The 26,022-nt window shown below is 39.2% G+C and overlaps 1 protein-coding gene across 4 annotated transcripts in view; it reads right to left on the bottom strand.

Moving 5' to 3' along the window:
- The window catches only part of C1GALT1 (core 1 synthase, glycoprotein-N-acetylgalactosamine 3-beta-galactosyltransferase 1), a 30,069-nt gene extending 25,310 nt beyond the window's left edge, over nucleotides 1-4,759 (bottom strand). Inside the window, exon 1 of one of the 4 annotated variants that reach the window (XM_037046421.1) lies at nucleotides 4,530-4,754. Coding sequence is in view for 2 of the 4 variants with exons in the window: in XM_037046419.1 (XP_036902314.1) it covers nucleotides 4,530-4,536 (7 nt within the window). In the remaining 2 variants the exon portion in view is untranslated. Of the gene's footprint in view, nucleotides 1-3,958; nucleotides 4,426-4,529 lie in introns of those variants that run through there. The other 3 variants (XM_037046419.1, XM_037046420.1, XM_037046422.1) reach the window with 3 other exon arrangements.
- Nucleotides 4,760-26,022: the final 21,263 nt, after the last annotated feature.

Below are 26,022 nucleotides of genomic sequence, written 5' to 3' on the forward strand. Positions count from 1 at the left end.
GTCACGGTCTGAAAGATGTTCATGGCAGCCACAGCTATGTTTGTTCATTGACAAGGAACTATTTAAAAAATAACACAATCCATACCATCGAACATTCTGCAGCTATTGAAAACAATGAACCATAAGGCAGTAATAAAAATCTTTGTACTTCTGGCAAAAACTATCACCTTTTATTAGTAAGGTAAAACAAACCCAGTTGAAACCATAGGAAAAAATAAAATACACAGAAAAGAAAATGTTTTCCTTCCCACCTCTACACTAGTTCTCCCCAAAGGTAACTAGTACCACTTCTTGTATATTCTTGGGGGGAAAAAAGTAATGGCATACCAGCATACATGTATGTGCATCCTTTAATTTACATCAAAGAGATATGCTCTAGACTCATTAGTCTCTATCCTTTTCTCTTATTTTCTCTCATAACACAACCTCTTTTAACAACTGTATAAGATAAAAGATTTATTTTTTAAGACAAAGCACTACTTCAGTCTGTATCGTATAACTAAATTCAGTTTTTAAATGCTTCTGTATATATCAAAAAATTCTAAAAAATAAGTACAGAACCCCTCCCCCAATCCAGTTTCACTTTCTGTGGTTTCAGTTACCTGTGGTCCAAAAAATATTAAATGGAAAGTTCCAGAATCAACAATTCATATGTTTTAAAAGGCACACTGTTCTAAACAGCATGATGAAATCTCGAGCTATCCAGCTCTGTACCACCCAGGATGTGATTCATCACTTTGTACACCATTTAAAGCTATATATGCTCTCCTTCCATTAGTCACTTTAGTAGTCAGGTTATCAGATCCATCGGTATTGATTAGTATGTTCAAGTAATTTTTATTCTACTAAACAATGGCCCCAAAGCACAACAGTAGTGTTGGTCTCAAAGAGAAGCTGTAAAAAGTGCCTCTTTAAGTGAAAAGGTATGTATATTTAGGGGAAAAAACAGTATATTCAGGCATACCCTGTTTTATTGCACTTTGCTTTACTGTGCTTCACAGATGTTGCATTTTTTTTTTACAAGTGGAAGGCAAAAACCCTCCAGCAGCAAAATGATTACAACTGGCTTTATTGCAATGACCTGGAACCGAACTCATAATATCTCCAAGGTATGTCTGTATAACAGGGTTTAGTATTATCCACAGTTTCAGGTATCCACTGGGGATCTTGGAGCACATGCTCCATGGATAAGGGGGAACTACTGTGCACAAAATATTTAACAAGCAATATCTCTGGGCACTAAGACCCAGTAGCACAAGAGGGAAAAATAAATTTATCTTCATTTCATAATCTTTTTGTTTTAATATATAAGTCAAGTACATACCTATTATTTTCCTGACAAGAAAAATAAAGGGAGTCTATTTTATATAGAGTGAAATAAGAAAAAATAAATTGCACTAATCTTCCTACACTTGTCACACAAAAAGATCTGCTGATACTTTTCAGACTTCTCCAACTTTCAGAATCATATATACACAAGCCATTCCACCTGGACCATAGGCATCTCAGATTCAACTTTCCAAAACAGACTCATTCTCACTGCCTTCCTCCCTTAAGTCTGCTCATCTCACTTAAATTGCTGGTAATTATCTAAATTACTAACCAGTAGGTTCCTACTTTACTAGCAGCCATCCGATTATCTGAAGTAGAAAACAGGAAGACATTTTTAACACTCTCCTTACCCTTACCCCACATCCAATGACCAAATCTTGCCAATTTTATTTACTAAATATTTTTCTAATCCATCCTCTCCTCTCCATTTCTACTACTTGTCCTATTTTAGATCCTCCTCTCTCCCCTAAGGTACTGCAATATTTCCCCAGTTTCCCTGACTCAAATGCTGTCTCTTCAACTCATCCCCATTCCGTCACCAAAATGACCTATCTAAATGTCACTCCATGAATCCTCCATGGAACGCCATTGCCTATAAAACAAAAATTACATCCATGATAAATCCTTAATCTAGATTCTCTCCAGGTTTCCCAACTCACATTTGAATACTCCATACCTTATTAATTTATGCTTCAGCAATCCTGAACTATCTCTAGTTTGCTAAACATCCCAGTGAAGTTAGCTCCTCTATTCCTACTGTCTTCTCTGTCTACACAACAAACATCCTCTTCCCTCCACCACCTATGCCCCAACTTACAGAAGTCCCATTAAGCCAAGATTTCTTAAATTGGCACAAGTGACATCTTGAACTGAATAATTCTCTGTTGTGAGGACTACTCTGTTTACTGTCAGATGTTCAGCAGCATCCTTGGCCTAAACTCACTAGATACCAGTAGCACTCCCCCAAGTTGTGACGGGAGTTTTTTTTCACCAAGGGACATTTCCTATTTTTCACACATTACAGGTTTTGGCATGTATTTTCCCCTTGGACATTTGAATTAGCTGCAAAGTGAGAATTTAAGTACACATTAGAAACACACTTAGATTTTAAGATAAAATGCTAATTTCCCTTCTTTTAAAAGAATGGCCTTAATCCCACTGTACTTTGGGTAAAAGAATTTTGTTATACTTTTCTTTCCATCCTCCTAGCTTGTACGTAAGCCTTTCTACTCATATCTCAACAAATCTTAGTCACACAGTTATACTGGGAAGCTTAATATTTTAAGTGAATCTTAAGTTCAGCATGGTTGTCCATTTCCCATTTAATGTTATACCTGCACTGTCACAAGAATTCCAATCAATGATTTTACCACACAAAGACTACTTTAAATTACCATGGTTTGTAAAGTTCATAAGCTGTGTATAATGCAGTTTTTACTTTAGTGAGCACAAATCAATACACAAGTAGTAAAAGGTGTATGTCTAGTGACAAACGTTTATGGTTCCTTGACTTAGGTGAACATTAACTCATTATATGTACACCTAAATAAGTTTGTGATAAAATTCTAACAATTCCTGAATACTGTGTTCACTCAGAAATATATACTTTTTCTACACTAAAAAAAAGTATATTAAAAAAAGATACCTACCTTTAAATGGGTAGTAACCACAAAATATTTTTAAATGCTAAGTCCTAATTTAAGAGATTCATTAAAACATAAATTCCAGGCATATTTACAAGAGACATTTAATACTTCTCTACTAGTACTGAAAAACTCTTCCTGTTAAGAACTTTAAATGAGTCACACTTTCCTTAGTAAATCACTGTTTTCCTTAAAAAAAGAGTTAACTGGTAACTTAAAACTTTATATTCACTTAATCACATAGCAATATATACTAAGACTGATGGAAAATAAAGTATAGTTTACTATAATACTTAGAATACATATAACATCATGTGCACAAAGATCATTTAACATTTATCCGATAAGGGTGTGAAAAGCTAAATACCTCTTATAAACTCAGGATTCCTACTGTCTAAACTTACACCAGAATTAAACAACTTGAGATCACGCACACGTTTTCCTGGCACCCAGACATAACTATCTGTTTTATGCCCAGCTTTTAGTGAATGAACATATTTCTACCCCTTACACATTGGCTAATTATTCACTCTGATGCATTAAAGTCCTAACCTTATAACTAACTTTTAAATTCATAATGAAATCAACTCACAGGTAGTAATAGTTTCCAATCTGAGAAGCGTAAAAAGGATACACCACATAGCTATAATGAATTCAGAGAACTAGTTTATACATCTAGTCAACGTTTCCAGAGCGTGTGATGTTTTTTTTTTTTTTGGTCTATGTATTATTTTACAAAATAAAGGGAGAGGGTATGAGGTACAAGGTAAAAAATAAATCTCCACTCCTAAATAACGATCACCTTCTAAGAACATAGAATTTATCCAAAAGCTGTACGGCCAACCTGTCAGCAGCTACTCATCAAATCATGTTCCGGGATAAAGCAGGGAGGTACTCTTTCCTCCTCCAAGCGGTCAAAGCACAAGCTGACTTGGTCACTCTGCCAAGGCAGAGATATTTAAAACTACATATTTCTCACAAACCTGACGTTCCAAGAAAGCCCAGAGGAAGTCCCCGGCACTCGTGCAAGGCGCCCACTCGCTGGAAGCTCAGGTGGCGCGGCAGCCCAGAGGCTCTCGCGGAAGGTGCCCACACCTGAGCGACAGGTCCCGCTCCACCCACAGGTCGGAGGGGTCCAGAGGGCCCGGCGGGGCAGGACCGCTAAATGGTCCCGCCGTAAACCGGCTGCAGCCGGCGTCCCACTGTCGTCGCCCGACAGCAGACGCCGAGCGCGGAGGTGGAAGGCGCGAGGAGGCAAAAGGGAAGAACCCACGGCGAAGAGGACGCAATAATTTAAGCAAATAGCGGACAGCTGGGCAGGCGGACCCAATGGCAGTTCGCAGAAGCGCCCGGAGCAGGAAGTGCCCCGCACTGTCTTCAGGAGCCCGCACCTCCCCAGCTCCCGCGGCGACTCCAAGACACCTGTTTGGCTTGCTCGGGGTTTGGTTCCACCCTCCAGGCTCCCCCGCCCCACACACACACTCCGAAATGGAGGAGGGAGAGGGGAACCAAGACCTAGGACTCGCAGCCTAAGGGCGCCTCCGCCGGCCGTACCTGACATCAGCTGCGGCTCCCTCTCGCCCCTCCTGGGGGGCGGAGAGGAGGACCACACGAGACCGGCGACCTTCGCTCTCCCCAGCAGCCGCTGAAGTAGTTTGCGGCCGCTAGCCCGGGCCGCCCGCTGCCGCCTGGATTATTCCCCGGCAGCGGCAGCGGCGGCGGCGGCGGCCAGAGGCGCCCAGCGCGCGCTCCCGCCCTCTCGCTCCGCCCCTCCCCGCACCGCGTCCAGGCCGCGGCCCGCAGACGGCGCAGGCGCCACCCAGGGGTCTCCTATCGCTGACGTCGCCGCCGCGGCACCAGCCCCAGGGAAGGGGAGAGCGAGTTGGGGTAGGGTGGGCGGAGCTACGGAGACGTGCGGATGCGGGGATTGGCTGTCCATCTCACGCCTCGCCCTTTTGCGTAGGGGTCTGGGAAGTCAGATCTGGTCCCAGTCCTCTGGCGGTACTGCACTGCTGGCCTTCACCGTTCTCTTCCAGCTGTAGGGTCTGACACAAGGCAGGACCTTAAGAGGGACTACAGCAATGAGACAGCAGGGACTGAATCTGGGGGCGCCTTATGGACCTTTTTCTGAGGGACGGGATGTAGCCCTACAGGAGTCTTGACCTCTAGTCTGCTTTTACTGTTTTTCCCGTTTCCCCTACTCCACCCTTGTGCTCTCTTTACTCGGCATCTGTCAGGCCTTAATGAAAGGAAATGCAGGAAGATGAGGTAGGCAAACGAGTGCTGGGTAACCAGTTCTGTGAACTAGGAAGGGCTGAAAATTCAGTGATAATACTACAAAGCCATCTGTTGGTACACGTGGTCTTGGGTCCTGCCATTACTTAAGTGCTGTCAGGCAATGGCAGAAGCTTCCTTATCGCTTTACAAAACTTAGCTCATCGTTAGTTGGCAAAAAAACACTGAATCGGAAAGTTGTGTTTGAGTGAGAGGGAGGAGCCTGTCGGGCCATAGAGGCAACGGAAACAATCAGAAGATTGGGGTAAGGTCTTGGATTTTTCCGGGTTAACCATCATCTACGAGGCCTAACTTGAAGGTGAGAAAGCTATCTACTTCCTTTAAATGCCCTCCTAAGGCACTTCTATAGTGGCTTTTAGCAAAGCTATTGGGAGTGTAGAATCGGCTGGAATCTTGGACGTTCTGCCTGCCTATTAGTTGTGTAATCTTTGCACTGTTACTTAACGTGCCTGGGAGAAACAAGAAACAACATTTTTAAGTTATTGTTATTTTTCCTTTAATTTGTTTAAATTCTGCTCTAATGTAGTTTTCCAGGATATGCCATTAAATAGATACAAAAGAAACTTCCAAAATAATTTTAAAACATCTAGTGATTCTTATGGAAGCCTCATTTTTCTGATGAGAAAGCCGAGGTCAGAAAGATAAACTGATAGGCTCATGTTAGAAGTGCAAGGATCCTGATGTTCAGTTTTCTGCTCTTTCCCTGGCCCACACCTCCAGATTTCTTTTCGTCCTTACCTCCATTCTCTTGTCTCTTTCCTGGTCTTCCCTTCCATAGCTGCAATAAAACAGGGAAAGGAAAGCCCTCAGAACTCACTGTTTGAAACAGAAAGGAAAGCAGAGGGAAAAAAAAAACCTCGTTTCAATTTCATTGAAATTTATAATAATTAAGGAATAACGTTTTCTAGTGAGCGAAGATAAGAAATGTTTAAGGATAAGTTCAGCCACAGCATACCTAAGAAAATTACTGGCAACAAGGCGTGTTGATTTGAAGAATACCACATAAGGTCAGTCCCTCCCACCCTCTTGGGTATTTTGAAAATAGCTACTATTTTGATGAAAACAACACATACTACTCAGATGAATACAGTGTTTTCCCAAATCTCATAATCCAGAGATAACCATTTTAAAATTCATGTTCTTCTCTTCCATACATCTCCGAGAATAAAAAATGCATAAAGACATATAAATACAATACTTTATTTTTTAATATTTTATTTATCTTTAGAGAGGAAGGGAAGGAGAGAAATACCAATGTATGGTTGCCTCTTGTGAGTCCCCTGCTGGGAACTGCCCTGCAACCCAGGCATGTGCCCTGACTGGGAATTGAACTGCGATCGTGTGGTTCGCAGGCCCATGCTCAATCCACTGAGCTATAAATACAATACTTTCTAAATTGGATCTTACGTACATGGTTCTTTTCTAACTGAACAGTATGTCATGAATAACATCACTTTTAAAAGTTGTATAACATCCATTAAGTGGATATACTATCATTTATCTAACCAGTGTTCTATTGATTGACATTTATGTTTTTTCCCAAATGTTTGCTATTTTTAACAACTCTTTGATGAACTTCCTCATACATGTCCCTTTGTACTACTGTGCAGTTAATTATCTTTTGGGACAAATGCCTAGAAGTGATGTTTTTGTCAGCCAATTCTTCAACATTATAAACTAGAAAAAAGAAAGTGTGGCTGCTATGAAAAATATACTTTATATGTGGGACTCAAAACCAGATTCTCCCATTTGAAACACAGGTAAACCTCAGACAGTGTTGTGTCAGTTTGGTGTGGTGTTTCAGTAGCATGTCTCAGAGCTCTTTGGGGCTGAGGTGTCCCGAGGAGGAGGAGCAGCGTGATTGACACTGCTAGTTGTTTAAAGCAATAACCTTTCTTCCTTACTAGTAGAATTCTTTTTTTTTTCAGGGTGACAATGTGTCCAGTTAAAAATCTTTACTTCCCCGGACTCTTATAAGCCATGGTTGGCCCTGTGGCCTGTAACAAAATTAAAGTGGTTATTTCTAGGAGGGACTCAAAGCTTCATGGAAGAAATGGTCACTTAGTCATTGAACCTGTACCCATTCCTTTTCTTACCAGGAGCAATGGCATGATCCTGGAGCCAGAACAGCCGTATTTCAACCATAATAACAAAAGCCCCACACACTATTAATAACATACAAAGTACAAGATGTTTGTTTCATGATAGCTTTGGAGGGCCAACTTACCAGTTCTGGACTGCCCATTTCTGGACTTGTTGCGTGAGGGAAGATGAATTCCTCCTATTTAACGTTTTGTTATTTGGCTTTTCTATTACAAGCACTGAATGCAATTCCTAGCTGGCATATTAAAGTAGACGAAGTCATTATTTACTTAGCACTATGTAGTATTTTCAATAAACAGGGTGAGATGAAAATGGGGACAGAGTGCAAACAATCAATAACAACAATAAGAAACCACTCTCTTCTCTGATAGACTTAGTTTCTCTTTCAATACCCCAATATTACAATTAATAAATCATTTTGTAGTAATTAGATTAAATTCTGTAAATTGAATTATGTTCACTGGTGTAGCAGGTTTAGAATATGTCCACAAGTTCTTTGCTACTTCTTCTTTCAAAAGGTGGAGCTGTATTCCCCTCACCGTGAATTTGAACTGTAGTTAGTGACTTGTTCTCATGAATAGAACATTTGAGAAATGACATAGTATGATTTTGGGGGTGGGGGGAGCATTATAAAACATACAGAGACCCACACTATGAGTAATTAAGGCTTTTAGCCAACAGCTAGTATGGAACTGAGGACTCCTGACAACAGCAAGGTGAGTGAGTTTGGGAGCAGATCTAGCCCTAGTCAGACCTTCAGATGACTGCATCCCTGATCATCTTAGGGATCTCAGGAGAGAACCTGAGCCAGAACCACTCAGCTGAGGTGCTCTTGGATTCCTGGCCAAGAGAAATTATGAGTTAATAAATGTTGGTTGTTTTAAGCCATTACATTGGGGATAATTTCTTATGCTGCAAAAATAACTAGTAGAGTTAGGTATAGTAGTGCCTAGCACAATGCCTGGCGCATACAGGGTCTGGCACAAGTAACACCCCTTTTTTATTACATAGTATAAAACCATAAGCATGTGATTCTGTAACATAACAATATCATACTGATATCACACTCTATGTGATATATCATAACAATATCATACTATATGACATTTTGGGTGAAACACTAAAAACTGTAAATTATTATGCTGATATTATTGCTCTACCAACCACACTCAAGCAGGCCTTATTTTTGCTGGGCCCTGTATTTTGGTGTTTAATTATTTGCTGTTTGAATAAAAAACAATTGAACGAAGTAGAATATTTGTTTTTCACTTTAAACAGTAACATACAATGCTGGTATTATCTTTGGCCCCTGACACCTGTATTACATAAGCCTTTTCTGACATGATCATAGAGCAGGGGTGTCAAACTCATTTTCACCGGGGGCCACATCAGCCTTGAGGTTGCCTTCAAAGGGCCAAATGTAATTTTAACTCCTTAACAGCTAAAGAGTAGTTACATTTATACAGTCCTAAAATTATTTTGGCCCTTTGAAAGCAACTGCGAGGCTGATGTAGCCCCCAGTGAAAATAAGTTTGACACCCCTGTCATAGAGAAATCAATTGTGAATCTGAGATCTAAACATGGACAGTCCTGGAAGAAATATATAGTGAGTAGAACAGTAGAACCCTTGAGACTTGACTAATGCTCTCAATTTCATCACTGATTAGCTGAGTGGCCCAGGGCAAGTCCTTTAAGAGCTCTAAATCTCAATTCCCTTATCCATAAATTGGGGGAAATAATCCAAATCTGCCTCAAAAGGTAGTCAGTGATATTATATGTGACAGTGTAATTGTAAAGCATTAACATGCTTTTAATTACATTAGGCTCATGAGGTCTATCCTATTTTATTTTTAAGCAATTAAACATTAAATATTTTTTTTGAAGAGTACATATTCACTTTAATTTGAATGTGTGTATGTGAAGGGGAGAAGCTTGAAAGAGAGTTTTATACAATGGTCTGCTGGGAAATATTTAACAACCAGTTCTCTAAAAAATATTTACTTATATGTGTACATATCTCTCTATACATATACATATCTATACATATCTATGTATACATATCTATACATATCTATACATACATTAATTTAGAATAAATCTTACTGATGTAAGGATGTATATCTCACAATTCTATAAAAATAACAAAATATAAAATTCTTTTTGTTGAATTTTTATATAGCCAAATGATTCTCACATAATGCTTTCATTACTTTTTGCTGTGCTCTTGTATCCAAAGTCAAATTACAGTTGAGCATCAAATATTTTAGGTGTGTATACCAGGAAGACTTTTCTTTCAAGAGGTAGTAACTGATTTTACTGTGTTCCTTTGCAAAGTATTAACGTCATTTATAGTAAGCAGTTAGGGTTTAAGAATGTGGCAGGTTGGTAGGTTATTAAATGTCAGATCTCATTTTATTAGCCTGTTGAAAATTTATTGCACTTTTAAAAGAATACATAATCACGACTGGCTTTTTTTCTTTTCATGAATTAATTTGTAATTGTGGTTGGGTGTGTGCCCTTCTTTATGGTAACAGTGGTAGTTAAACATACTTAGTAATAAACATACAGTTAACCAGTAATTTGCTCTGCATCTAAGAGTTTATCCTAGAGCAAAATTTTACCCAGCAGCAAGAAAATAAATGGTAGACTACATGTATTTCTTCTTCAGAAAGGAGGACATCAGAGGTAGAGATTAGGTAGTTATTGACAATGCACAACTTGGGGAATGGCTAACCCCACAGGTGAGTGAATGTACGAGGATGAGGAAGATGGAGAGCCCCAGTGTAAGATTCAAGTGCCAATTATGTAGTGGATGAATTACCCAGACTCCCTGGTTTTGGGTTAGGTATTGTTGTTCTTTCTTGCATTCTGCTATTCAGCTGTGACTCCAAATCAGCTGTGACTCCAAATCAGCTGAAACTACTGGCTTAATTAGACAGTTTATTGGTGTTTGGAAATAGCTCCTGCTACCTATCATTTTTATTTATTTAAGTAGGAAGAATCCTAAGAAGAAAAGGGCAGAGCTTCCCTTTCTGGACATTATATTCTTTTCAACTGAGCTTCTCATCTCATATCAAAATACCTGCCGGGATAAAGTATTTTTACCTTATGGAATCTAAGAGAGCACTTTTCAAACAGTTTTTATTCCTTGCAGCTACATCTCCACCAAATCTACCAAGACTTTGAGATTGTTGCAAAGGTTAGTGTTATCTTCTGAATTCAGTGACACATGAAGTGGATAAAGGTGGAAAATGGAGCAGAGGAGGAAATAAAGAAAAAAGAAGTCTAGGACATACTTCTAACCTCAAGGGAAGAGGACTCAGCATGACTCACAACATACTAGCTTAAAAGCAGAGACGGACACGTGTGTGCTGAGGAACTCGTGTCATCTAGAGAAACAGTCTCTACTTAAGAGGTGGGGCTCCCTGAGGTGACTTGGTGTTTCTCTAGTTCTCTGGAATAAGAATCAGGATGTTCTTTAATTATTTTCCCTAGTGGCTCAACAAAAGCAGAGAACATTTGTTGTAAATGGAATAGGTGACGCTGGCTTTAGTTTAAAATCCCTAAGTAGTAGAACATTTATAAATATGTATGTTAATTCTATTATTGTAAAAAACTGACTGACAAATTTTAGCTGCATAACGTGGCACTTTTTTTTTTCTTTTAAGTTGTATCTAAATGTATTTAATTTTAGAAATGGGCCCGGGCTGGTGTAGCTCAGTGGATTGAGCACGGGCCTGCGAACCACACAATCGAGGTTCGATTCCCAGTCAGGGCACCTGCCTAGGTTGCAGGCCAGTTTCCAGCAGGGGACTCAAGAGAGGCAACCATACATTGATGTTTCTCCCCCTCTCTCCTTCCCTTCCCCTCTAAAAGATAAATAAATAAAATCATTAAAAAATGGATTGTGACAGATATCTCTTTGGGTTTCTGTCCATTCTTGATAGAAAAGTGTCCCATTTCTCATCCATTTTCCCCTCAATTCCTTCTACAGGTTGGGTCCCCATAGCTATGTATATGAGAAATCCCTTCTCACTTCCTGGCCACAGCTGATTCAACAGGTTTTGGTTCTTTAAGGAACATGAATCAACCAGATTCTCTCCGCTGGAAATTTGGAATTGGGAGAGAGAGAGGCCTCAGTTACTCTCTGTTGAATGAACACTGAAACTGTAACAGGGGCTTGTAATCCAAACATAAACCCAAGGTGAGGGGAACCCAGTCTGCAGGGAGAGACAGAAATGAAGCAGATTTTCTGAGAAGAATACTGACCCAGAGCTGTGTGGTCCCCGAGAGAGAGAGAGAGAAAACGAGGAGAGAGTCACTTTCTAGCTTCTCGCAGATTTCCCATCCCCCCTTCCGGCAGATGGCTTGCCTGCTCAGGAGTCCTATGAATCCCTCACTGCATTCTTATATTAAATTACACTTTTTTGGGTTAAGTTAATGTGAATGGGTAATTTTCCCATTCTTTAAAATACATGTCTTCCCTTCATTTAAGAGAGATCTAAATATTTCTTTTCATTTATAAGAACTGAGAAGCATGTTGAAACCTTTGGTGTGAGGAATAATATAAGGCTTATGAAAAGCAGGCAAAATTATAATCTTTTGTATACAATAAGCAAAATGGCAAAGTGGGAAGCTCCAAGTTCTTTTCTCCCCACAGCACCTGTCAGAACCAATTTTGTGAGAACTCTAGAAAACACTAAAAGTTTACAGCAACCAAGTGAGCACTGAATCAAGAAAAAGGCACTTCAAAGCAGCAGGAAAATTTGGGGATTTTACTTCCCCCTACCTGTCTTCCCCCTGCCTCCTCCCCTGCATGGGAACAGTCTTATAATGTCAGTAGTCTTAAAGTGTCAGCAGTCTTAAAGCAGCAGCCGTCATAATGCTGCTGCAGTCAGTTGTGAAGAAGCAGCAGTCTGAAACTGGTAGCAGTCTTAAAGTGGCAGCACCCTGTGTTCTCAGGGTGGCGTTGTTCCCTTGATTCTGGAGGGGGCAAAGCCGACCTTGCTCACGGACTGTTGTGATGTCTGTTCTAATCTGTCTGGGGGTGCTAGGAACTGCATTGTGTCCTCCAAAATGTTATGTTGAAGTCCTAACCTACAATGTGACTGTAGGGCCCATGACAAGGAGATAAAAGTTAAATGAGGTCATAAGGGTGAGAACCTCATCTGATAAGGCTAGTGCCCTTATAAGAAGAAGAGTTACAAGAGCTATCGCTCCCTCAGTCAGGTGAGGACACAGTGAGGAGGCAGCTGTCTGTAAACCAGAAAAAAGAACCCTCATCAGAAACTGAATTGGCTGGAAGCTTGATATTGGAATTTCTAGTCTCCAGAACTGTGAGAAATAAATTTCTGTTGTCTGAATCATCCAGGCTGTGGCATTTTGTTATGGTAGCCCAATTAGACTAATTAATACAGGGAACAACCTGAAGGATTGAAGCAAAATGTCCTGCTGTGTTTTGCCTAACTCAGAGCTCAGGTGGAAAAGCTGGAAAACAATGCAAGCCAAATTAATAGCCCTTAGACAGCTGGGACAGGGAATACAGTGAAATATACAATATGCTGTCTAAGGCAAAAGGTGGAGCGGGTTTCTTTAGAAAGTTATGACATTTAAAAGCAACCATGGATATAGAGGAATTTGGAAAACTGTATGCATGCCCAGGGTAAATAGGTTCTCAGAAAAATAATCTTAAAAGACCCTAAGCTTTCACCTTGGGCTGATCCCTTGGCACAGTGCAAGCCTGGCAAATTGAAGGAGGGCCCTGGCTCGGAGCCAATTTGCAAAGACTGGGAGGTTCCCAGCATTCTAGGAAATTTCTATCAAACCATAAGCTGTATACAAGCTAAGGAGCACAGACTTTAGTGACCACGTTGACAGGAATACAACAGTCTTTGCAATAATAGTTTGGGTAGGAAATTAAATAAACAGACTACTACAGCCTTCAACAACCCCCAAATAGTAAACCCTGGTAAAGGGGGAGAATCATTATATTAGTCCAATGTTCAGTTTTTATCAGAAAAAAAATCACAATAGGAATCAGGCCAAGATGGAAGCATAGGTAGATATACTTTGCCTCCTCACACAATCAAAAGAAGGACAACAACAAATTTAAAAACAAAAAATAATCAGAACTTCCAGAAAATTTAACTGTATGGAAGTCCAACAACCAAGGAGTTAAAGAAGAAACATTCATTCATGTTTCTTCTGGTAGGAGGGGCAGAGATGGGCAGCTGGGACAGAGAGGACTCATGGCAAGGCAGTGGTGAGCAGAATGGGCTGTTCCATATTTGTGTTCAGATAAACCAGGAGGGACAACTGGGGAGCAAGACACACTGCACAACCCTGGGGTCCAGTGTGGGAAATAAAGCCTCAAAACCTCTGACTATAAAAACCTGTGGATATTACAGTGATAGGAGAGACTCCCAGCCTCACGGGAGATTTCACCAGAGAGACCCACCGGTCCTGGAACACACAAACCTACCCACCCAGGAATCAGCACCAGAAGGGCCCAATTTGCTTGTGGGTAGTGGAGGAAGTGATGAAAGTGAGAGAGCTGAGCAAGGAACATTGTTCCCTCTCACACCCCTCCCTCACAAAAAGTGCCACAATGCAGCAATGTGGGTTGCACCCTAGTGAATACTTATGGCTCTGTCCCTTACTATGTAACAGGCACACCAAGACAAAAAAATTTGGCCCAAATGAAAGAACAGATCAAAGCTCCAAAAAACAGAACTAAGCAATGAAGAAATAGCCAACCTATCAGATGCACAGTTCAAAATATTGGTAATCAGGATGCTCACAGAAATGGTTTAGTATGGTCACAAAATAGAGGAAAAAGTGAAGGCTACAAAAAGTGAAATGAGGGAAAATGTACAGAGAACCAGTAGTGACAGGAAGTAAACTGGGACTCAAATCAATGATTTGGAACAGAAGGAAGAGATAAACATTCAACTGGAACAGAATGAAGAAACAAGAATTCAAAAAAATGAGGAAAGGCTTAGGAACCTCAAGGACAACTTTAAATGTTCCAACATCCAAATTATAGGGATTCCAGAAGGAGAAAAGGAAGAGCAAGAAATTGAAAATTTTTTGGAAAAATAATGGAGGACTACCCTTATCTGGCAAAGGAAGTAGACTTCCAGGAAGTCCAGGAAGCTCAGAGAGTCCCAAAGAAGTTGGACCCAAGAAGGAACACACCAAGGCACATCATAATTACATTAGCCAAGATTAAAATTAAGGGGAGAATCCTAGAAGCAGCAAGAGAAAAGGAGACAGTTACCTACAAAGGAGCTCCCATAGGACTAGCAGCTGATTTCTCAAAAGAAACCCTGCAGGCAAGAAGGGGCTGGAAGGAAGTATTCCAAGTCATGAAAGGCAAGTACCTACATCCAAGATTAGTTTATCTAGCAAAGCTATCATTTAGAATGGAAGGGCAGATAAAGTGCTTCCCAGAGAAGGTCAAGTTCAAGGAGTTCATCATCACCAAGCCTGTATTATATGAAATGCTAAAGGGACTTATCTAAGAAGAAGATGATCATAAATATGAACAGTAAAATGACAGCAAATTCACAACTTTCAACAACTGAACCTGAAAAAAAAAAACCCAAAACAAACTAAGCAAACAATTAGAACAGGAACAGAATCACAGAAACGGAGATCACATGGAAGGTTATCAGTGGGGAGGGGAATGAGGGAGAATAATAGAAAAGGTACAGGGAATAAGAAGCAATAGACAGGGGGAGGTTAAGAATAGTATGAGAAATGGAGAAGCCAAAGAACTTATATGTACGACCCAGGGAATACTGATGGGAGTAGGGTGCAGGGAAGAGGGGCATAAAGGGGAGAAAAAATATGGGATAACTGTAGTACATAATCAATAAAATGCATTTTAAAAAAGAAAAAATTACAAGGCATACAAAGAATCTAACTTTTAGTTACCACATTATAGTAATTCAGTTTTTATTTAAAAAATTACAAAGAAACAAGAAAGTGTGGCTCATTCAAAGGAACAAAATAAATTGATAGAAACCATCTCTGAGGAAGTTCAGACATTGGCACTACCAGATAAAGATTTTAAAACAACTGTCTTATGCTCAAAATACTAATGGAAAACATGAGCAATGAGCTAAAGGAAATGTGGAAAATAATGGATGAGCAAAATGATAATATCAATAAAGAGGTAGACATAAGCAGACAAGGAGAGCCTTATTATCAACCTTATTGTCTTCAGAAAGTTCCCAGGCAGCATGTAGCTGACTCCCTGAATCAAGGAGGCAGAACTGGAAATGAATACATTGATGGATCAAGTTCACAGCAGTGAGAAACTGAGAAGAGAGCTGAATACAGAGAAACATGACAAGACGAGAAATAAAAAGGAGCTAAACACAAATTCTGGAGCTGAAGAGTACAATAGTTACCACAGCTTGGATAAACTTGGCTCTTAGACAAAATAGATTTTATGCCAAGACTGGGTCTGGTCCTCCATCGGGAGATGGTGTCCCTTAAATCATAAAATTTGTCATGGTTTAGTGTGAAGATCTAGGGTTTTGGAGTAAGATTGATGAGTGTAAATTATAGCCATAAATAAAAATAACAGTGACTAACACTACTAATTAAAGTGAAGAAAGCTCTAAGAGGGAAGAACTCAGAGTCTAGGCTGTCTTATATGACTTCTGCTTTCTTACTATATATTAGACACTATGTTATGTTTTAGGCACTATACTAAACACTGATGTCACTGATTTACTTTAAACTTCACACCAACCCTCTGAAGTAGGTGTTAATCAACCATATTAATTGATGAAGAAACTAGTCTCAGAGATCAAGCACTTGTAAGTAGTATAACAGGGATTTCAACCCAGGTTTTAAAAACTGCTTCATCAAGGTGGAATTCACACGCAATAACTAACTATACATATATAAGGTGTATAATATGATATTTTGTCATATGTACACCCATGAAACCTATTACCACAATCAAGACAGTAAACATATCTATCAACCCCAAAAGTTTTCTCCTGCCACTCCCCACCATACCCCATCTCCAAGCAATGACTTACCTGCTTTTGCACTGTATATTAGTTTGTATTTTTTTTAGAGTTATATAAATGGAATCATATAATGTATTCTCTCTTTTGTCTGGCTTAGCATAATTACTTTGAAATTAAACCAAGTTGTTGAGTTTATCAGTGGTACCTTCCTTTGTACTGCTGAGCAGTATTCCATTTTAAGGATTTATCACAATATGTGTATCCATTTACCTGCTGATGGATATTTAACCCAGTTGTTTCTGACTCAAAACCTTTGCTACATCCCCCCCCACCCCAAGTCCTGTAACTTACTATGTGGTCTTAGAAAATGGAATTATTCTCTTTGAGCCTCAATTTCTCTCATTGTAAAGTGGCATTAATATTATTTCCCACAGTATTGTAATTAGTAAATGAGATAATGTGAAAGCACCTAGTACTGTGCCTGGCACACAGTGGGTGCTTATAAGTATTCATTTATTCCTAACAAAGAAATATCTCCAGGAAAGAACCAGGAAAGAATATAGCAATAATGCCTTTCTGCATTCTTTTTTCCTGCATTTCACCTCCTTCTAAAAACTTTCTCACTTTAATTTCCCCTTCTTGAATCTCATCTGTCCCCTGCCCCATGAATACAATATTCCCTTCTTCTCTCTAGTACAAGTATGTACAACATACTTTTTTTCTCATTGTGTAGCATGGCTGAAATAGTGATCTTTTCAACAAAAAAAAAAGATAAGGGTTAAATTAAAAGGTTTTTGTAAAGGTTTCACAATTACATAAAACCAAGCAGAAAAAAAAATAGTCGCGGTGCCTAGATGCATGTTTCTATCCTGAGTAATTCCAGCAAAGTCAAAGAGTTTTACTTCTTTCTTTTCCATTTTTTATTTTGACATAAATTTAGTTTTATAGGAAAGTTGCAAGAATAGTATAAAGAAAGGCTATACAACTTTTTCCTTGATTATTGTTTTAAAATTTTAACAATTCACTTGAACTACTCTCTTATTCTCCTGCCTCCAAAATGTAAGCTAGTTGTGGCTTTGACAGACAATATTTAATTAATTTAGTGTTTATTATATTTAATGTAACAACAATAATAATTCCAAAAATTGCTTGCTGAATACCTAAGTGATAGACAACCTACTCAATATTTAACTTGGACTATATTGCCTACTCTTTTAAAAAATATTTATTTATTTATTTATTTATTTATGTATTTATTCTTAGAGAGAGGAGAAGTGAGGGAGAAAGGAAGAGAGGGAGAGAAACTTCTGTGTGCAAAAGATACATCGATTGTTTGCCTCTTGCATGCCCCTAACTGGGACCTGGCCGGCAACCCAGGCACGTTCCCTGACTGGGAATCGAACCAGCAACCTTTCGGTTTGCAGGCTGGCACTCAATCCACAGAGCCACACCAGCCATGGCTATTACTTACTCCTCACATCTTTATAAGATAAGTACTACTATTACATCTATGTATTAGATGAGGATATTGAGACACACAAAGTTTTTCGATCTTGCCGAGGGTCACACAATAATCTGTGATGTTGGATGCAAATGAAACCAAGTGGGTTCCTGGACAGTATTTTTAATGCTAATCTTTTAAATCAGGCATCAGCAAACTACAGCCTTTTGGCCAAATTCAGCCCATGAAAGAGCTTTATTTAGTCCCTTAAATAAAGGGACTAAAATGTCCCTGCTTCTGCGGATCACCACTCCCTTACACAGGTGGGTGGGCACAACCCGGTCTGAGCTCCTTCCTCACCTGGCTTCTGACTTTTGGTTTTCTGGCCATCTTCTCTCACTGGCTACTGTAATTTCTTGTCCTGCTCACAGAAAAATACCAGTCCAACCTATTAAGTTCTTTTTTTAAATTAGTTTTATTGCTTATTCTATTACAGTTGTCTTGATTATTACCCCTTTGCTCTCCACTGACCTGCCCAGCCCCTGCTCCCACAGTCAATCTCCACACCCTTGTTTATGTCCATAGGTCATTTATACATGTTCCTTGTCTAATACCTTCCCCTTCTTTCTACCCTAAACCCCCTCCAACCTCCCTTCTAGTCACTGTCATTCTGTTCCTTGTTTGCATGCCTCTGGCTCTATTTTGCTCATTTGTTTGTTTTGTTCATTAAGCTCCATTTATATGTGAAATCATATGGTATTTTTCTTTCACTGCCTGATTTATTTCACTAAGCATAATATTCTCCAGTTCCATACATGCTGTCACAAAGAGTAGGAGTTCCTTCTTTCTTCCAACTGTGTGGTATTCCATTATGTAAATGTAGCACAGTTTTTTTGATCCACTCATTTATTGATGGGCACTTACGCTGTTTCTAGCACTTGGCTGTTATAAATACTGCTGCTCTGAACATTAGCGTGCATAGGTCCTTTTGAATTGGTGTTTCGGGATTCTTAGGGTATAGTCCCTACAGTGGAATTGCTGGATCAAAAGGCAGTTCCATTTTTAATTTTTGAGGAAATTCCATACTGTTTTTCACAGTGGCTGCATCAGTCTGCATCCCCACCAACAGTGCACTAGGGTTCCCTTTTCCCCACATCCTCACCAGTGCTTGTTGTTTGTTGATTTATTAATGATAGGCATTCTGACAGGTGTGAGGTTAGGGTTCTGACCCTTTAAGTTCTAACTTCCCAGACACTATTCGGTCCCTCTACCGAGGAAGGTCTAAAGGAAATTCCTAAGTGCCCAATAAAGTTGACAAAGTCAATCTTTATCAGACTTGGACATTTTATGAGGACTCACCCCATACATGTTAAATAACACAAAACAATACTGTACATACAATCAAAGGCAGCATACCTGAGGTAGACACTGTGATGTGTTGCTCTGATCCCCCTTCAGGACTGTAAGACTGTTCCCCCCAGCTATTGGGTGTGTCGCCAGTGACAATGCTAGGCTGCCAGCCCTCTCAGGGAATCGCCTCAGGTGCAGACAGCTGCCTTAGCTCAAGGGCATCCATGTCCAATGACTGATCAACCCAAGGGTATAAAAACCCAGCTGCCCAAAACCAAATGATATTCATTATGGCCAGTCCATCATCAGAGTTCTTTTATCTAGTTGGGTAAATCCTCTGTTAGGACTGAATGATCCCCCAGGCTTTCCCTTTGTCAAGTCCTGCCTCGTTCTCTTCCCTTCCTCGGGCATTCATCTCAAAATCGCTCCCTAATGAATTGTGTGCATGCTGATCTCTGTTCTAGAGACTTGTCTGGGAAACCCAGCCTATGGCACAACCTAAAGCAAGAGGAAGGCTGTATCTCATTCCCCTTGAAATTCAGCCTCCTTTTTAGGTATCCACAGTCAATAGGTGATGTAATTTGAGTGACTTTTGTCTCCCTAAACAGCATTCACATCAGTGCTCCATATGAGAAAGGAAGAGAAAGAGATGCGGTGCGAACCATCAGTCTTGTTCTGTGCCCACAAATGAGCTCATGATAATTTCACCGTGCCATTCATGGTGATTTGGGCTGAAGCTTTTGGATTTTTCACATTTAATCCAAGCTAGAATTTTCAAATACTTTCACGATGTCAGCCCTTTTAACGACCATCTTGGCCTGAGGGTAAACCTCAATAGGTTCTTCTTACACACATATTTTAAGGATACTTGAAAGATCACATACTAGAGAAAGCATGGAAAGGTTCATGTTTTGCTAACATTTAAAAAAATGTTTCCATGGTGATTCAACCTGATGAAATACTAAGTATTAGCTAAAATGTGTTCTAATGCTGGCTCTAATCGTAGCTGCTTTCAGAGCCTCATGGTCCTCAGCTATAAATGGGAGGGTGATAATGATACCTACCTTATTTTTCAGACTATAAGATGCACTCCCCTAATTTGGGAGGAATGATGGTTGTTAATTCTGCTGTTGAGTTCTGTTTACATTTACATTGGTGAAATATTATTTATGTTATTAAATATTTCACATTTTTTGCTTCAAAATTTTTTTTCCCATTTTCCTCCTCTAAAACCTAGGTGTGTCTTAAGGTCCAAAAAATACAGTATGTTTCAGAGTGACCATGTTACTTAAATGAGAGGATGTTTTCAAAGGCCTACCATAATTATAAGTACTCAGTAAATGGTAGTATATATAGTTAAAATATTTATATATTTTTATGAACAACTATACTGATAGTAAATGAATTGACAAAAAATTTTAAGGGAAGTGTCTTTTCAACAAATATTTTAATTTGTTGCCATATTTTAGTTTCCTAGTAGCAAATATTAATTATCAGGCAAAGATAGTCCCAATATAGATTACTATATTGAAATGTGCATAGTGATTTTCATCCAAAGGGCAATTATCATTAAAGTAAAGAAGTTGGATTAAGTGATTTCTAAGTTGTTCTTTTTTTCTTTCCAGCAGTTAAATTAAAGCCTCATGAGTCTATGGCTTAGGATAGCCCTCCAAAATTAGAAGCAACTACTTTGGGGAATTTCAGTCTCTCTCTGTTTAGGGTGGGTGCATGTCAATAGACTTCTTGTTCAAAGTCCTCTTGACCAATAGTCTACTTGCAAATAATTCAGACCCTTAATCTAATATACCATTGTTTGTACAAAATACCTGGCAGTCCAGAAGTAATGAATAATGATTAAATTATTGTAAAAATGCAAATTGCTGCCCATTACTTTGTCTTAGCCTTCTCGTTGCTTAAACTCTGTTTGATTGTGTATTATGCCTCATTATTTTTTTTCTGAATACTAATTACTTCTGTTGACTAATACTGTGTCTGTAAATGGAGACAATTCTGCTTTCTCTCTGCCATCTGTTAACATTGGTCCCGGGACCAGTTTTTCTGATACAGTTGCTGCAGCTACATCAGATCTTTGGATGTGTCCGTGGACATGTGACCTCTATTTCACCTTTTGTCTCTAGAATGAATTGCATGTATCTGTTTATACTTTTGAACCTATTTAAAGTCAAACCTTACCTCCACTTTGTGCCACACTTGTTTTGTTTTTTGCTGAGTGGATCCAAACTAACAGACACACAGGACCATCTTTATTTTTTTCCTCTTCTAAATATTTGTCTCTACATCCATTTTTCTACTTCCTGGCTAAGAAGAGGAGTCTGACCTCCTTTCTCACAAGAAGCTGGATAGCATTTTATCTTTCCTTGTGCTCTACTTGAACCATTTAATACATGCATCCTCAGTCAAGATAACATTACCTATCCCCTTATACATTAGACTTTTATCAAGGATATAAATGATGGCGGGGAATGGCAGGGGCTAGGAGTTGAGGGTAGAAAGTTGAAAGCTGATGAGCAGGGAGGTAACCCTTTATAGTTGAAGCCTGAAAGGTCTAGAGAAAAAGTGAGAATGATATTCAGCAACAGAATAGAAAGAAACTTGCAGAGTTCAGAAGAACCAGATCTCTAGTGCTCTGAGGAGACTGGAATTTGTATCCAATATAAAATGTGGCGAGATACTTGGGTTGAGAAGGGCACACATTTGGGACAGGAAAGAATTGAAGTCTTTGAAGAAATAGGGATCTCATGTACAAATAGCCATTCATGGTATTGCTGCCTTTTATTCTTTGAAGTACAGACACGCCCTGCCCTCCAAATTGTCAACACTGCTGAGTACAAAGCTCTGTAGGGTGTGAGAAAGGAAATGAGAAGATGTGCCACGTTCCAGTTTACCAAGCTCCCAGCTGATGACCCAAAGGCCAGTTTCCTTTTCTTCCATTACGTGTTAGATATGCTTTTATGGACTGTTGTAATTCTGTTTTAAATACTATTTCAGTAGGAAAACCCCTTCTTACTTCAAAATGGATCACCTTTAAATGAATTTCCGGATTTTAGCTCATGTGCAGACAGGGGACTTTTTCTAGTTTTACTATCACTAAGCATATAAGTGTTGCAGATAAAGAAAATTCAGGTGATAAACAATGACTTGCCAAGAACACTGTAATGAAATGAAGATAAAATTGGAATTTCCTGTACCTTCATTCAGTCTGTAAAACTCCCTCTTTTATTGAAATCTGTAAGGAGACTTCTTTAGCTTGAAAAGATTAATGGGGAAGGAGACAGAAGGAAGCAAACTACCACAGTCCAATAATCAATCTCTCTCCTCCTCTCTCTCCCTCCCTAAATCTCTCTCCTGCTTTGCATTTATATTTCTTGTATAATTGATTTCCCTTCCCCTCTCCTCTTTCTGTGTGTGTGTGTGTGTGTGTGTGTGTATGTGTGTGTGTTAGGGGCAGGGTGTGTGTATATTGGGGAGGGTGTTATTTTTTCTCTTTTTTTTTGTTTGCTTCCTATTCTTTCACTGCTGCCAGTGTTTGGCCTGCTTCCTTTCAGTCTCTTCCTTTTCATTTTTAGCTCTTGTTTTCAAACCTGCCCCTCCTAGTAGAAAAACAGAATGCTATCATTACTTCCATTATCTTTTAAAGTTTAAGTTCTTAACTCTTCCTGGCTCTGAGCTAACCATTTTAGAAAAGGAAATGTTACAGTCAGTGCCTGACTGCTAAAGTATACACTCTTCTGTGAAACCCAACTGTGCTTTTATGATTCCTGACTTTTTTGTTGTTTGTTTCTCCGTCCCATTAAAAATCTGGGGATAGCAATGAATTGCCTCCTTCCAACAAGGCCTGAGTCATAAACATACTCAATCCCACATACTATTTCAGCAGGTTCAAGAACTTCCTGAACACCTAAGGAGTTTGTGATCCCAGATAAAGAATCCTGTTGGTTGTGTCAATACATTGCACAAATGTCACACAATTTTTGAGAAAGGAGGAATATCTTGAAACACCAATTTTAATTCATTTAGCAAGAAAATCAATAGGCTATTTAAGAGTCATATTTGTGTGGTGGGAGAGGTAAAAGAGAAAGAAATGTTACCAAGTTACAAGTAGATTGTAACATTATCCAAGAGGAATGAACATTGAGCACTGCCTACTATTTATGTATCTACATATACAATTCCTGCATGATATAGCTGTTGTAAAAATTATATATGTATATACGTGATTATATGTATGTACACATACATATGTATTTGTGTAGGTAAACAAATGTGTGTATATATTAAGTACATATAATATTAAAAGTATATATAAATATAATTCTCATAATAGCTATATATGTATCATGTAGATATGGAATTAAGACTCAGAGAAATCAAATAGCTAACTCGAGTCACCTGCTGGTGAATGATAGATCAGGATTCAAGTCAACATCTACCTGTACTGCCCCCTTAAAGGATGATTTCTTATCTTTTCCACTCAACACAAAGCTTAGCACAAAGGAGGCACTCATGGTAAGTTGGAATGTTGATTGAATTAAACCAAGCAGCGTCAAGCGCAGAATCCTACAGTAGATCATTGGAGACTAAAAAACACCTCTCCTTTAATTTCATTTATTTAGAGAAAGGAAGGGGGACCATTCTAACCCCCTTCCTCTACAGAGGGGACTCTACAAAATTGCAGAAAAATAATTTTACTTTATTCATCAAAGAACTACATCAGGTCTGTCATACTTTGAGGATAGCAGGCATGAATACACCAGTTTTCATTAGGAAGGAATGTACTGCAAAGTTAATGCAATATTAACTTGAGAAAACCATTTTTGATTTAGTGAGTTCTCTGAACATTCAAGGACTATTTTGACTGAGGCCCTTGAACTAAAAAGAACGACTTGAAACATGCCTATGAGGAAAATACAGCAATTTTAATATAAGGAGTTTCTCAAATGAAGTCTGCTTTTAAAGGAATTTTCAGAATGTATATGCACATACTCTGAGACTAGCTAATGAAGGAAGCTATAATGTGAAGAGAGTTGGTGAGGAAAATGAAAGCAATGTTAGAATTGTGGGCACCTTTCAGGTACAGAACCTGGTTCTACTTCAAAAGTATATCTTTAGGGAAGCTGAGAAAAACTTGTCTAAGTTGAATAGAAACTGTATTGGGAGTAATTATAGTCTTAGCAGGTAGTCAAGGCAGAAACAGTGACTGTATTACTCTGATGGATATGTTCATGATTTAAAAATAAGCCCAAGGCAGGGCAAGATCATAATGCATAGTTTTGAATTTCTCCAATCTCTTCCTAAAACACACTAAATAACTAGGATAGCAATAGAACAACTCTACTCACACCATCCTCCAGAAAACTAAGGGACACAACGTCCCATGACCCTCATAACACCACTGGGTTTGCCCCACCCAAACCACAGACAACGCAGGAGCCATATAGGACATACTGAGGTTTAGTAGCTATGCAGAGGTAGTAGAAGGAGAGAAAGAGAGTTTTGATGGTTCAATAAGCACAGTAATACAACAGTTACCAACAAATATTCAGGAAGAAAAGGTCCCTCCTTGAGTGGAATTCTTGGCAAGTAAATATTGTGAGAACCGCAGTGCAAAACCAAGGCTGCAGACTCCAGCTGTGGATGCATGGAACATAAAGAGCACAGCTACAACGCACCAAGGGACTATGGAGAGAGAGATGAAAGCCAATGCAGTGGCTTAAGTCCTCAAAGAACTGAAGTAGCTGATAAAACTCCTTTTCTAAGGAGAACGCTACTATGGAGAGTATTAAAATTGAGCAGGACAGGAACTCTGAGGACGAAGGGGAGAAAAGGGTCAAGCGCTGTGGGGAAGAGGTGGGACTCCAGAAAATACGGATTGCAGAAGGCAGGTGTGACTACACTGGAAGGCTGTCTACATTTATATTTACCTATGTAGCGATCCATCTATCTACCTATCACCTGTCTATTGTGTAACAGCAGTAGAGGAGAAAGCTCTCAAGCAGTGAAACAAGGAAAGCTACCATTCTGCATCACAATCCCTGCAAGAGAACCACTTTCTGAAAGCACAGAACATTCCATTTTTTTTCTACATTAAACCAGAAAAGGATATTGTCGAACACCAAATGTACTATTATAAACTAAATAATACAACAATGAATAATTAATGCATACCAGAAACACACAATCAAAAAGCAGATAAGAACTAAATAACATAGTAGAATTATCTAAAATGATTTTAGAAAACAATAGAAACTAGAAGAGAACAGCAAATATGAGAACTAGGAAACTCAGCAATGAGATGACTAACTCATTTGGGGACTAAGATCATTCAGACTGGTCTTAAGTCACTGGGAGGGCTGGTCTTTTCCCATTTACCCTTACTCATAGTGTAAGTATTCCCTTTTTGGTCCCAATTGAAATTTATGGATTTCCTCTTCCCTGCATGTCCCTGAACTCCAATCTTCCCCCAACCGCATGAATCTATCAAAAGCTTTAAAGTTCTAATCTTTTCGGCTGCTATTCTCTAATAGGCAAATGCCTCAAATCTGAAAGCAGTGCTGTTCATCCCTTTGGGATTCCCTGGATAATGTCCCCATAAATTCTCACTGCCTGAGTGAGAATTCTTTAAAGAAAAAAAATTTTTATTCTCACCTGAGGACATTTTTTCATTGCTTTTAAAAAGAGAGGAAGGGAGAGAGAGAAGCATCAGCTGGTTGCCTGTTGTACATGCTGGATTCTGGGACTAGGGATCATAGGTACCTGGACTGGGGATTGAACCCACAACCCAGGTATGTGCCCTAGGAGTCAAACACACAACCTTTCAGTTTTGGGTCAACACTCCTACCAAATGAGC

The sequence above is a fragment of the Sturnira hondurensis genome, unplaced genomic scaffold, assembly GCF_014824575.4.
Source record: "Sturnira hondurensis isolate 20B ecotype Veracruz unplaced genomic scaffold, ASM1482457v3 Scaffold0005252, whole genome shotgun sequence".
NCBI lineage: Eukaryota > Metazoa > Chordata > Mammalia > Chiroptera > Phyllostomidae > Sturnira > Sturnira hondurensis.